The 15,530-nt window shown below is 38.9% G+C and overlaps 1 protein-coding gene across 2 annotated transcripts in view; it reads right to left on the bottom strand.

Moving 5' to 3' along the window:
• Nucleotides 1–15,530, bottom strand: part of CDK17 (cyclin dependent kinase 17) — a 92,339-nt gene that overhangs the window by 18,550 nt on the left and 58,259 nt on the right. For both annotated transcript variants that reach the window (XM_065670858.1, XM_065670869.1), the window contains one exon: nt 104–229. In XM_065670858.1, the coding sequence (XP_065526930.1) occupies nt 104–229 (126 nt within the window). The remainder of the gene's footprint in view (nt 1–103; nt 230–15,530) is intronic.

The raw sequence follows: 15,530 nt of genomic DNA on the forward strand, positions 1-15,530 counted from the left end.
GTAAAAGCCAAGCTGAATCACACCTATGGTATACAGACATGCACGTCAAATGGAACCTGAAGACCCAAGAGTCTGGTTTAGCAAGGCAGATGCATGTACTTACTAGTGATGCTCTACGAGAACGTCGACTCATTGGCTGATCAAATGGCGGGCTGTTAATCTGCAACTTTTCAAGATAGCCATCTGGTATCCTGATGTCAGCAGGCAGGGACAAGCGCTTGTTCAAATCCTGCAGCAAGTAATGTTAAAAAAGAAGGGTCAGGTATTCAAATATAATTCAGAATTTCCTAAAACATCTTCTAATACCTGTAGTGTTACTGTTTTCACAGCGTTACTATTTTAACTGCACATTTCCTTTTTTTTATTTATTTACTTTTAGTTTGGTTCTAATCTCAAACCTGCCAGAAAATGAAATATCAAATACTCTCTTAAAGGGGCTGGTTACCACCACAGAGACAAAAGGGCTACACATCCAGAGACATGGAAAATATGGGAAGTAATTTCTGAAACAGTAGGAATTGTTTTTCAATAAAGGCAGTTTTTCAGTAAAGGTATCCAAGAAAGGAAAAGCACGCTCAGCATCAAACTATACCATCTATTGCCACAGATTCTACAATGAAGTTAGGAGGATATCTCTGGAGCCACCACCGTTTTCACACTTTTCTCCAGCAGAAGGGGGAAACTCCAGATTTCTGTTGGTGGACCTTAGTTTAATAAATACTCACCTGAAGGCATTAAGTTCTTCCCGATGTTACCCTATTCTATCTTACCTATCACCTGCAGCTTTGACTTCTGGGCATCCTGAGCTAACCTAAGCACTGGCAGCTACGTCCCCAATTCGGCTCCCCTCAGGCTTGGCCATGTGTTTCTACTTGCGTCCTTGCAGCAGCTTTGAACTATTTCTGCATGCTATATCATAGAGAAACTATCTCAGGCGAAGTACATAGCTTCCTGCCAGCTTTGTGATCTGAACAGGTTCAGTGTAAGGTCAGACAAGCTCACAGACTGAACACAGAGCAGAGAAGCAGCAAGGCAAGCCTGAGAAGCCGACAGCTAAATTGGCTTAGGCTGCTACAGAACTGGATCATCAGACTTTCAAGACTGGAGATCTTGGGAGACAACTTGCTAAGCTTTCAGTGCTGATAATGTATTTGAACCACATCTATGCATGATCTGTACATTTACCTAAAGCAATAACTAAGCAAAAATATCAGTTAAAAACATATATTAAAATTAACCTAGTCTGGCAAGTAGTTTAATTTCAGGCAGGACTGAAGTGCTAATATGCATCCTCCCGGATGACTGATCTACATTATGCTATTCACTCTGGACACTGGATACAAACAGAAATTTTTGGAGAGACGCCAACAAAGCTTTAACTTCTGGCAGCTGATCCTCCCGTTTTCCTTTTGCCCCTCACACCTCCATAGATGCAGAGCACAAAGTCTGGAAGCTTCCACTTTGCTGCCCAACATCAGCTTCTTTGCCTAACTGGAAAAAAACTGGTATCTGTGTTTCTTATTTTGCTCAGAAGTTTTAAATTATAACAGGAACTAGGAATAATCCCTACAGTAAAATGGTATTTTCCACTAAAGAATTTTCTTCCTTTTGACACATTCTGCTAAAGCCATTTTTGTAACAGTCAACTGAAATTCAGTGAAGGTAGAGTCATCTGAAAAGAGAAAGCACTCTCCCCTACTGAAGAGAGATTGAGATTATGATTAATAAATAAATAAATTCACCCTATAACTTATTGCATTCTTCAGAAAATTCACTCCCACTGTCCATGTCAGCGACGAAGATGTTAAACAAGACCGGTCCCAACACCGATCCCTGAGGGACACTACTCGTTACTGGTCTCCAGCCGGACACTGAACCATTGATCACAACTCTTTGTGTGCGGCCATCCAGCCAGTTCTTTATCCACTGAGTGGTCCATATATCAAACTGATGTCTCCCCAGTTTGGAGACAAGGATGTCATGTGGGACAGTGTCGAACGCTTTGCAGAAGTCCAGGTAGATGACATCAACTGCTCTACCCTTGTCCATCAGTTCCGTGCGATTGAGTGCGCCCTCAGCAAGTTTGCCGATGACACCAAGCTGTGTGGTTCGGTTGATATGCTGGAGGGAAGGGATGCCATCCAGAGGGACCTTGACACACTTGTGAAGTGGGCTGATGCCAACCTTATGAAGTTTAACCACGCCAAGTGCAAGGTCCTACACCTGGGTCAGAGCAATCCCAGGCACAGCTACAGGTTGGGCAGAGAAGAGATTCAGAGCAGCCCTGCAGAGAAGGACTTGGGGGTGCTGGTCGATGAGAAAATGAACATGAGCCGGCTTCAGTGTGTGCTCGCAGCCCAGAAAGCCAACCGTATCCTGGGCTGCATCAAAAGGAGCGTGACCAGCAGGTCGAAGGAGGTGATCCTGCCCCTCTACTCTGCTCTCATGAGACCTCACCTGGAGCACTGTGTACAGTTCTGGCGTCCTGAACAGAAAAAGGACATGGAACTGTTGGAAGAAGTCCAGAGGAGGGCCAAGAGGATGATCAGGGGACTGGAGCACCTCCCGTATGAAGACAGGCTGAGAAAGTTGGGGCTGTTCAGCCTGGAGAAGAGAAGGCTGCGTGGGGACCTCATAGCAGCCTTCCAGTATCTGAAGGGGGCCTATAGGGATGCTGGGGAGGGACTGTTCACTAGGGACTGTAGTGATAGGACAAGGGGTAATGGGTTAAAACTTAAACAGGGGAAATTCAGATTGGATATAAGGAAGAAGTTCTTTACTGTTAGGGTGGTGAGGCACTGGAATGGGTTGCCCAGTGAAGCTGTGAATGCTGCATCCCTGGCAGTGTTCAAGGCCAGGCTGGAGAGAGCCTTGGGTGAGATGGTTTAGTGTGAGGTGTCCCTGCCCATGGCAGGGGGGTTGGAACTGGATAATCTTGAGGTCCTTTCCAACCCTAACTATTCTATGATTCTATGATTCTAACAACAACCTTCACCCCCCTACAATGTCTGTCTTAAAAAAACTCAGACACACCACAACCTGAGGGGTAAAGTAGGGAGAAAATCTTTTCAGAATTCCAGGATCTGTTTTTAATACAATTTCTCCATATTTGTAACTTCTCTTACATTTGTAGTATAACGGACAATACACAGCAGTAATCACTCTTTTTCCCTCAAAAGCACTTAATAATAAATTAATATTTACTGTAAGTTTTTGTCATGTTGCAAATAAAACCAAACCACTATCCATTCTCCTTAACTTCACAGAGCTGAAAAAAGTCTATTTTCTGAGGAAAACATGATTTCATGGAAACTGCAGCAGGTACTTGATAGATTTTTTCCTCCTAATTGTCTACACGAGTATTCTTCTTTCAATACTCATTCATATTAGGATGTGCTGAAATGTCAACCAAGCCACAACTTCCTTTTTAAAACCATATATTACAATTGTTAGCTACCAGTCAGAAACCTTTTACGACACTAATGTTTAAAAGATGTTATGTTATATGTAAATGTTACATTTATAAAGTTATGTCATCTTTGTATTATAATCATCTTTTATCAAACTGCCTAAATTAGGCAAAATTAAAGAAAGTCATTAAGACTGTAACACCAAATAACTGAAAGACAGAAATTACTGTATTTTGTTTGTCTGTACCACCTTAATTCCTCCCAGTTCTTGCAACAAGTGAAGCAACCACCTCTTGGGAAAAGAAAGCAATCATAATTAAATGCTATACAGCAACATGAAACAGGATTCATTAGACCTGCATGACATAAATAAGCACTTTTCCTAGAGGATAAATAGAAAAAGTGGAAACTAAAATTCCATCAGTTTGACATAGTTAAAAAACCAGTTAATTTAACTGGGATTATTTATCGGAAAAGCAAGAACCCTACCATACACCAAACAATTCTGAACCTTGACTGTTTAAGGCCAGGCAGTCTGCTGACATTTTGGCAACCTGTTCAGCTGATGGCAGCAGAAGACTTATTCCCCCTCTGTGGGCTGACCCTGGTGAACAGCCAAGCTCACACCCAGCTGAGTACTTTGCTCCCTTCTCCCACGGGGTGCAGAGAAGACGAAAGGATGGTGAGGAGATTGTGGGTGGAGGCAGCAACAGTTTAATAGGGAAACCAAAAGCTGTGTGCCCAAGGACAGTGGAAAAAGGAACTGATCCACTGCTTCCCATTGGCAGGCAAGTACCCGGCCACTTTCGCCTCAGCATGCCTGGTGGTGGCTCGGGAGTGGAAGACAAATGACATAGCCACAAGTGTCTCCCCTTCCTTCTCCTTCCCCCAACTTTTATTCCCAAGCACCACATCAGATGGTAGAGAATAGCCCTTTGGCCAGTTTGGGTTGGCTGTCAAGCCCAGGGGAAGCAACCAACTTCCCCACTGGCGCTGAATGGCCTCTATGGAGAAGCTGGCCTTAGCATATGAAGCCCAGAGTCGTAACCTGGATGCAGTCACCATCTCCTATTCTACAAGCTGCCAGTGCAGCTACCCCACTGCAATCTTGCTATTGATGCTTTAGCAGCAACAAAACCTGCTCATCTGAACCGCATGGTTTGCTGTGATTTTGGCACGATGCCAGCTGGAGAGCAAGCAGCAGTAGGAAAAAGTGACTTTCCAGAATGTCTAATTCTCTTAAGCCTCTGCGGAATTTCATGAAACAATGAAAAAGACACTTTCTGGACAGAGGACTTTGTCCACGCTAATTTCAACGACCAGCTGAACCTAATAACAGGTTAGCATGTCAGAAATAAAAAAAACCTACCTTAAACCAAGGAAAATGACTAAAATCAAGAAACCTTTTATAACTGAAATTATTGGCAGGCTGTTAAAAGATCCTGCTACAATGCTGCTTAAAGAAGTAACAAGGAAGCATGTAAAACTAATGACAGGACTGAATTTTCCCTTCACTCTTTAGTTTTTACTAATTAAGCTTCTGAGCTTGTCAACACAACAGAGTTAAATGTCCATTTTTAATAGTAATGAATTCTGCATGCCTTTATGAATATTTTAAATTGTTGTTTCATGCTTTAGAAGGCAGCAAGTTAGACTAACTCCCTCTGTTATCTTACATATCCTTTTTTAAACACAGCAGGTGTGTAAGTGGTGTACACAGACCCTCAACTATGCAGAGGGAATGTGGGCACATTCCTTTGTAACTTTTAACAAGCAATGGTTTACTGAAGTTCAAAATCTTAGCTTTCAGGGACAAGAAAGTACTTCAGGTAGAACAAACTACCTTTAGGGAATTAAAATGAAAGTGTTTTCTTGTAAGCCACTTAAAGATTTATTTTTCCAAATGAGGTCTAACTTATGAAAAAAGGTTTTGTCAATTCATAACATTTCCTAATTTGATTCTTTTATGGTTATCTTTAGGGTCAACTTGGAAAAAAGTATTACCAGTGTTCAGTAAAGGTACTATAAAATGTTCAAGTGCCTACAGGTAACTGTATGTCACTTAATGAGTTATTTTTTGATCCAGTTCCAGAATATATTCTGCAGAACATAGTCAGGCACCATTTGCTTTGCTAGGGTAACTAGAATGCTTGTGGCATTTCCCCCTCCTTCTACAACTTGAAAACACATTTTCTACCTTCATGTACATACTTACTCTCAGCCTTGCTTTATGACTGGTATTACTGGCAGAGAAATGCATACTATTTTTGTAATATGCCTGAAATGAGAATCACATTTGTCCTACTAAGCTTGACGGCAGATAAACATGTAAGCACTTGCAATGCTAACACCACTTTGATTGCTGTGGAGATAAACTACCCTAATACATGCTCATCTTTACCATCTATTTCTATCACTAACTAGAGCAAATGCTCTGAGAAAAGCTACACTTTGTTGAGCCTTGTCTTTCGGCTGGCTAGCATCCAACCACCTTGCTGTAACTTGTAACTTGCTGTAACTGTCTACACTGACTCCTTACATACGCTTGGGCACAAGAAAAGGTGTTTCAACTTCAATCCTGCAGGTCCTGTGAGCTGAGTAATTTAAGTAAACAAGCATGTCTAAAAGAGACAAACCAAAACACCTTTTCCTTTGCTTTTCACACATACTTGTAAGTAAAAAAGAAACCAACCCACCAAATCCCAACATTTTTGATTTCTTTACTTCTGGCCCCTTTTGGATGGCTCAAAATACTGTTGCAAATACCAGCTTCATGAGTTCCTACCCATAGTAAGCCATTCACAAAAGTTTAACACTAGAACTTTCTTACCACATTTTGTTTTGTTTTCCATCTGACTCTCAAACAACTCTATTCCTTTGCTACTTATCCTGTTCTCATCTCCTATTCCCCATAATACAAACTTGTCAGCTATTCATAATTGCTAGACTTGGCTTTACAGCCATAGCATTACGCTTTTCAGAAAGTCTCATTCCTGGCCAACAGATCAATTTTCACTTCTCTTAAGCCCTGTCAAAAATGTACATTTTTTCACACACAGAACCTATTTGTATTTGTGAAAGCAACACTGTTAGCTTTTCACACTTTAAATCAGATATTGAAATCAACAACTTCTGTTTTTCCTTAACTCACCGTTTATTTTTTGCCAAGATGTGCTACACGCTTCAGTAAATTTAACTGAAGTAAAATAAAGATGATTCTGTAACTCAGGATATTGAATGTTTGAACTCTACATATTAAAACTGATCTAGAAAGAAGCAATTTGAAATACTCACATTTTTTAGTCTGCCTTCTGATGACCCAAGTCATTACATCTGACATGTAGCCACTTAGAGAACAAACACTAATATTTTCCACAAAATAAAATAATAATCAAAAATAACCAGAAAATTGCCCCAAGAAAGGATTTACTGAGGTCTTCCCAAGTCCAATTTTCACTATGGTACAAAAAGCAGAAAAAGAAAAACTGAGACTACTTTTATTTTTATCCTTTAACAAATGTACCAATTTGCAGGCTGTTTCTTTCTTGCTGCAGTAGCAACAATAAATCTTTCTCCAGTCTACTGGGTTACAAATGCCATTGATCTTTCAACTGCTAGGCTGTTTCATGCTGCTACCGCACTCGCAACTGCAGCAAGAGAAGAAAGGTTTGGGCTTCTGCCAGTGAAGCAGTAGGAAGCATAAAAGAGGGAGAATCCTTTAGTACCAAATGACTTGTCAGAAAAACTTGAAGGGAAAATCATGACATCATCAGCCTCAGTTCACTATTCCTTGAATCTTTCATTTAGCTCATCTAACAGCTGACTACCTTCAAATCTAGTATTTCATTGCCTGTGGCCAGATGTTCCCATTGCTTTTTTGGAGGAGAATGAGCCCTAAGCTAATGATCTAGTGATGGGGTGTAAGAAGGTCAACTGGCAAAAAACTGCCCCTTCAAAACAAAGTGAGAATGCACTGATGCAAGTTTAGGAGACAAGAGAAGGAAGCTGGCTCTGTCAGAAGGAGGTAGTCAGCGGATGACGCAAACTATATTGACAAGCTACATCATTGTAATACCAATCCTTACTGCGTTGGTTCTTCAGTTTATTGGCAAGTTACATTTCCAGACCAATCGTTACTTAAGGTATGTACTTAATATATGACAGCAAACAGCATTCTCTCCACCTTTCCCTGAAATTGTAGCTTATCTTTTAAGAGTTAATATTGCTAAATTCCATCAATAAATTTTTGTTACAGCCTCACAAAGAAACTGTTCTTCTAAGTCTACAGACACCAGTCTGACAGCCCAAACAATCCACTATAGATCAAATGAAAATGCTTTGCTGTCTTGTGTAAGCATCAGTCTGAATTAGCCTTCTCAACAGCTCTAGCAAGCACCAGCAAGACATGTCAGCTGCAGCCACAAGCTGTTCACTAATAAGTCATAGTGCTTTTGTTCACTAGAGAATACTTAATCAGATCTAAAATGATATCATATAACCCTTTATGCAACACAGTTCAACTTCATGACATGCTAATTGCAAAAAAAAAAAAAAAAATCTACTCTTCATAGTATTCTTTCCTTGCACATTTTAAATAAAAATCTATATATTGCACTACTTCATGACACAAAGCAAATTAATTAAAAACCATTTTTCTTATACCAATAAGAATTTAAACTTTCTAATACGCAACCTTATGTGCATGTACTTACTGTACCACTTTAGTATCAAATACAGCGTTCTGAAGGCTGCCTTATCAAATTTCAGTGCATTTTTGTCAAATGACAGCACAGTTGAAGCCCCCTGGAACCTCTATAGAACTATGACATACAAGACTGCTAGAGGCAAAAGCAAACAGAAAAAACCCAACCCCAAATCAGAGAACATATTTATAGAGAATTCTGTTGTTTGGTCCAAGGTCATGAAGCAAAACCACCAGCATACCCACCCATCAAAAGAAATCTATAGCATCCTTGCAGCACATTATTTCAACACCTTTATAAATAAACCTCGATTACTGTAACCAAAAAGACTACTTTAACAGCTGAGTTATCTATACCAGTTTTCCTTACAGGCATACAGAATCATCATCATTCCCCCATTCATCTGACAAGTGTAACTATAATTTCCTTGTGATGCAGAAAGTGCATTTTTTTCCTGCCTTCTGCAGAATGGTTTATACCTAAATACTACATTTTTCCCGTTATACTTTAAAGTTATTACTTTACTGAAAACAAAATCATTATTAATAAATTAATAATTAATAAAAATCCTGTTGAATTTGAGGAAAGGAACAAAGAACGTTTTCTTATGTTAGAAGCAATAATGAAAACATAATCCTAAAACCCTGCTACCTCCCACTCCATAAATCCATACTGTTTTTCAGCCAGTCTACTGAAATGCAATACAATTTAAGAGAGCATCAATTCTGAGCACTAAATCAGGTGGCTTGTTACATGTGGGACAGAAACGACAGAAGTGAAAGGGGACAAAAATATGAAATTCATTCATCAATTAAATCAAGACTATTTTCAGTGACTTTATAATGAGATTAAGTTTACAGGCTATTTTAGACTGAGAAGAAACACCAAAGACCACAGATACTGCATGTTCACTGCCCCCTCCCAAACATAAACATAGTTTGCCAGATTTGATGTTGAGATCTTAGGAAAAGACAAGGAATCAACTGTGAGTGAAATGAGTGAAATATTGGTATTATCAATAATTCTAAGGTTTAATCTCTATTTTGGGACTAAGTCACGTTTTCCCAGCACATTTACTATTATCAATCAACAACACAAGGAGGACTTCACTGCCAGTAGCTCAAGAAAGTTATCGCCAGTATCTGTGGCCACTTATATATACATATTTTTTTTTTCAAAGCACAGAAACCAGAATTGCAAGCAGACAGCTTTTATCTACTCTCGCACAATGGAAAACCTATGAAAAGAAAGCTTCTAAGTATCTCTTCAGTAATATTTGTAACAATTGGTAATTTTGAACCCACAAAATTAGAATTACAGGTCAGTAGGATTTTTTTCATTTAAGCAGTCAAAAAAATGAATTCTGAACAACTTCTTGAACATACTTTTCACAAGAATTTTAATTCCCTGGATATAGGGTTTAAACTCCCGACCAGCTGAATAAAAACTTTTCTTTCATCCTTTTTTTTTTTTTCCTCCAGAAAAAAAATCTCACAGCGTTTTTTTACTTACTTCCTATCTGTTAAGCATTAATACGGTATTCAGAAACTGCATTCCAGGAGCTTCTACTCACAACCAATGAAACCAAACCAAACCAAATCTCTGTGACATAAAACCATAAGGAGGAATGAAACTCAAGTGCAAGCTATTACTTTCTTTTTATTAAGTGTATGAATACATAGGAAATTTGGAACAAATTATGCCAGAAATACTTCAAAATTATTCTTGGGTATATTTCTTATTTTGTTTTGTTATTATTTTATTGCACCTTGGAGAGCTCTTAAGGAAGTGGACTTAAGTCCACTATAAGGAAGAGACTATAAGGAAGAACAAGAAAAATAATAACAACCATAAAAAGATCACGTCTGATTTTGTCGGCCTAACTAAATTATCACTTAAGATTTCACTCTGTGACATTAACCTCAACAAAAACCCCGCTGAAATCCAGGGTCTGGTGGCTGTTTGACTCAGTGGTAGGTGCTGGGCAGTAACAGATGCTAATAAAGTAAGTTCTCCCTAACATACTACTACACCTTCCTTATTTTTAAACATAGATTTCCATACATTTTCATCAGTTTCCATAGCAGGGTCATAGGAGAAACTGCCCGAAAGAAAAAGATAGCTTAAGTTTATCAGATACAGAAAGAATGATGTGGAGGGGAAGGGAACTAGAAAAAAGTATCATGAGAAACAAAACAGAACATACCACTATAAAAATGCAAACCTGGACCCTTAGAACCGTTCTGTATAACATTAATTATTAACATGAGCCATTCACATCAACACAAAGCTGCGAATACCAAAGGGAAAGTCCCATGAAAAACTTGCTAATTCAAAATAGACCAACTTCTTGAATATGGAAGCTGGAAATCTGACCTTCCTGGACAGGACTGTGAGGCTGGAGTGAGTGCAGGGTATGAAACCGCACCCAAGTACTGACTTCACATCTGCTGCATTACAGTGGTTACTAGAGATGTGTTTTGGAGATGGCTGAACACATCCAATATGATAACAAAACTCTTAAATGGAACTTAAAAGGAAAATCAGGTTATGAAAAAGCAAAACAAACAAAGGTAGATATTCCATCCTTAGGGTTAAAAAGGGTTCTGCCTAGGGCACTACCTTTTCTATGTGAAGTAGCATTTGCAAGTGGAATGCAAGAACTTAAGCATCAGGATTAAAAAGGTTCCTAGCAGAAGGGCAAAAAAGCATCAATTGCTGAGAACAGACAGTTACCCCTAGTGAATCTAGTAAAAGGCTGGTTAAAGAAGTCTTTCCGTTATCCAAGCTGAAGTAATTTTTCTCAGTGCAGTGTCAGTTTTCTTTAGCAGAAGAAATGAAAAACTGCCAACCAAGCAGATCAAAAGAAGGTCCATCAGTTTCATCAAAACCATACTAGTAATTTAGAACATGCACTTAAGTTATTAGGAAAGGGATTTGAAAAACATCAAGCTTCAGGTGAACTTGAAAATAGGAGTTCACAAAAGTAACTGCGCATTTTCTAGTGTAACCTTGCAAAAGGCTGAGGCAGCTGCCAGGCTGAATGGAGGTAACACACTGAAAACCAAAAAGTCTTGACTGTGATCAGTTTCAGTTCTTTTCTGTCTAGTACTGAAATCTTCTGGTAGGTGACTACATGATTAGAGTCACAGAAGAGACAATCAGAAGAAAAGCTACACATTCTCAGGAGGTGCAGAGAACAAAATTAGACAAAATCCAGTAAATAAGGCAGAAGGAGATATACTGCTGCCAGGCACACAAGAAAGGAGGAAGGAAGAACCTTTGCTCAGAGAAGGCTGTGTGCAGTGACGCCTGCTGGGTATCCAAGGGAGCCTCTTGAGCGGCAAGAGACGTAGGGTTGAATGCTTAGGCTGCCTTTGATACAATGCTTCCGGCTTCCAAAAATGACAGGAGAAAATACTGTTCTGTCCCTGACTGAAAACCTGGGTCACCACTACTATCCAGCTTGCTGCTCAAGAATTCAGAGTGCCATATTTACCCATGCAAATGGGGACGTAAGAACCACATTCTGATCTAAATCTACAAACAGAAAACCTTAGTACTTCATCCGTAGAAACATCAACTAATTTTTATGGGTTTTTCTCTGGAGAAAGTACACTTGCCCAGCTGGACCAACAGCAGATCAATTGAGTTGCTCAGGCTGTGTCAAAACTCCTGAAACCATCACACCCCTGGGGTAAAAGGTGGAGCTCGCCAAAAACTTGTCATCTACGTTCTTTCTTTCAGTAGGTGACCAGCTCAATGCACACATGACCACAAGATTACTTCCTAGCTTTTGTATTTCTCCCTGTTCAGCTAAAAACACTAACCCTGTAGCTAATCCTCCCGGGGGGGAAATTATACTCTATAGCAGTGTGGTAGGAGCAGCCTGATCTGGAACACACTCCTGTCACTAGTGTGACAGTTGGACGGATAAGAACTGTTTCTCAGGATAAAATATCTGGGAAACAGGCTGGTGAACAGTGGGTTATGGCCCTCTGCCAGTTCACATGTGAAGATAGCTTACAGACCTTGGACTTCTGGGAAAGGGAAACAGATGTTTCAATTTGCACAGACTGTATCTCCCTGTTTTTTATCCACCACAGTCTTAATGAAGCATTCACTATCCAGTGCATGGGCATAGGACCCCCAGTGAACACTTCTGGCTCGAAACATGAGTTTATATCAATGCATTACTGCCCATGTAATCTTTTCCAGCAAATCAAAATGAAAATGCTTTAAGCTGTAACTCTGTGGTCTGTAGAAGCGTTTCTCATTACATGAGATGAAAGTACCTAAACTCAAAATACACACATATATCCATTCTTTGGCTGTTTTGCTTCTGGCGTTTGAAAAAACCACGGTTCCATATATCTGTTTTGATAAACAGTTGTACTGATTTACCAAGTAATAAGTGGTATCAGCATGAGATTAGTAGACATTTTAATTAAAACCTAACAGCTGTTTGAAGCCAAATTCCTCACACAATAGATACCTACCATCAGCACGGCTCCTGAATGAGGGGAAGGAAGGAGGGGAAAAAAAAACAACATCCAAGCGACTGCTCTATGGACCATTTGTGGCCTGTGGCTTACTGGCAAAATAAACTTGATCTAGGCAACACAATGAGATTCTGGTATGTTCTGTTTGTTTTCTAAGCACAAGGTAACAATGAACAAACATTTAGGAAAAAAGAAAATCTAGTCTCACAAGTGCAGTGCTGCCGAATTCAGAAGCAAATGCACATCATCTCCCTGTCTGTAACAGTCATATTGGCCTAAATTTTATGTCGTCTGGAGGGAATGACAGATTGAAAGCTGGTGAATCTCTACAGCTACTACTGTGGATGGAAAGTTTTCACCGCAGCAGATTTCCCACTGCAGATCAAGGTTCTCTCACATTGCAGTTTACCATTTCAGATCTAAAATGCTTCATAATTAGGTTACATTGCAGTCTGGTGATTACCTATCTAAATCAGGCCAACTTAAGTTTATGAAATTTCAGCTTTCTATTGCTATGGAGATTCTGCTGCATTTAGTTGCATCTCCACTGTCTATTTTGCACTCTCCTCTCTTCTACGATACCCCTACACAAAAATTTTAGAAAGTTTTCTTTTCCAGCAAAATCTTCCATATACCCTAGACAAAAGAATCTGTCTGCTTTTCAACAATGTCACAATTTTATTTGTGGCTCTGAATTATTAAACGAATACAGAGAAATAACTTTATTATCACTACAGTGAGGACAGACACTAAGAATCAAAATGTGTATCCTAATGTACAAAACATCCCAGGAATACTAATACTCAGTATTGGTAATTAGCATTTTGATTACAGTATACATGTTTTTAGCAAGCATCTACGGGGGGGGGGGCAGAAGAGAAGTCCGTTTTTTGTTTTTTCATTTGGGTTTTTTTGATGGGCTGCTATTTTTCAGAATTTTAGAGGAAGTTCAAATGAAGCATGAAAGATTTGGTTACATACGTAAGTTCTTACAAGAAAAAAAGGACTGTTCCAAGGTTTCAGCTTTACCTGATTAGTTACCTTCAAAACGAATCAGGTTTGTCAATTCAGCAGGGAAACAAAGAAGTAATGTACAAGATTTTACAAATACAGTGAATATTGGCCAAACTAAACACAAAAAACCATACAGTTGTATGCTATGGTTGTATGACAGGCACATTCATGTTAATGCAGAGGAATGACGAATGTTGCTTTATTGAGTTTATCCAACTTTGTATATTTAATTAAGTACCTTCTACAATGGATTTCAAGTGTGACTAATGACTTCAGCAGACTACAGCAAGAACTTTATTGTCAAACACATACTAATTTACTCCAAACTGCATGTATAGTATACAGCTATAACTCATCCTAAATGACTATACAGGGAATATGGCCTCAGGCTACACAATGATGTCTACAGACACTAGATCCCCACAAAACAGCAAAATAAAACTGAAATAACAGAAACTTACTTCACAACAAAGTGAAGTAAGTTCTTTTCTTCTCTTTATGTAATCAAATTACTACTACTGAACCAGCCAGCTCCATGGCACAAATCACTCCAGGCATGCAGGCAAGATCTGGTACAAGAGGAAACCTTTACCTGGTTCCCTCGAAGGCCAAGGAAGCAAGCGATCCCATTCCATGAAGAGCAAACCCAGTAGAACCTGGTTTTCTACGAATGTATGTCTTGAGACTCATGTGGATACTAGGGAGTTTAATAAAGGCTGCATCTTTCCTAGCAGATGCATTAGCAATCTCTCAGGATGCTGAGCTTTTTTCACAGAAATTAATAAAAATTAGCATCTGAGATTTCTATCCATCTGTTAAAACTGATAGAAAATGACCCATGACCAAAACAGGAGGAGGAAAGGACAGGCAGACAGTGTAATCACTTTAAGGCCTTTTCATTTAGGAAATGAGAAATTCAAGCAGAAAGATTATGATTAGAAAGGTATTTTAACTGAAGCTAAAAAGACTGTCACAGTTTTTTCTCCCCTGGAATGCACAAACAGGTTAAACGCTCACCTACTCTGACACAAAGCATTTCCAAGAAATAAACTTGAATCAACAAAAAATATCTCTCAGTGACTGCATTCTTAAAATTCAGATGTAAAAGTGTTTGCAGACATTAGCTTGAAACCTTAGTGGAGAAATCACCATATCAATACTGAAGCAATTTGAGAGAAACATTGTAACTCATACAGAAAACACATGAATAGCTGCCAAAAATATTGTGCTTTCATTGACTAAGACAGTCAATGAGAACGAAGAAATAATGTTAACTTCAATCATCAGAAACAAGCATTTGTAATTTGGAGAAAATTAACAAATTAGTATTAGATAAACAAAATTTAAACAAAAGCTTCCCAAAGCCTCTTAAAGAGTAAAGTTAGAACTGTTTTACAATTAAAAAGGCTAATAAATGCACAGGAATTTCCTGAAATTCAATGATTATTCCTGTGTTCTTCTGTGACTTTTCTTTTAGAGTTTCTTGAATCCTAATCTAACAGATAATCCTTTAATGGCTCTTACCCTACTCTGCAAGACTTGACATAGCTCCATTTCAATTTGTTAATTTCTGCATGTATCATTAATTTCCTTATTCCTGTTCTAAATGCGCATTTCAAAATGCAGAGGAAGAAGACAATGAACAAGAAGTAAATAATTCTTCTTAAAAACATTCCCTTTGATGTTTAGTTTCTCCGGCACACATTCTGATGAGCAAATTTCATAATGACTTTTTTTTTTTAATGTAAGTATCCTGCGTAAATCAATAGATCCACCTTAGTTCCCCCAAGGAAATGGTTTAACAGTCAACCTGAGATTAACATACAAATGTAGGAATTTGAAGACAAACCCCCCCCCCACCACCAGCTGCAAGAAATGATATAACTAATACAGCTAATTCA

Source organism: Lathamus discolor, chromosome 1 (genome assembly GCF_037157495.1).
Source record: "Lathamus discolor isolate bLatDis1 chromosome 1, bLatDis1.hap1, whole genome shotgun sequence".
NCBI classification, from domain to species: domain Eukaryota; kingdom Metazoa; phylum Chordata; class Aves; order Psittaciformes; family Psittacidae; genus Lathamus; species Lathamus discolor.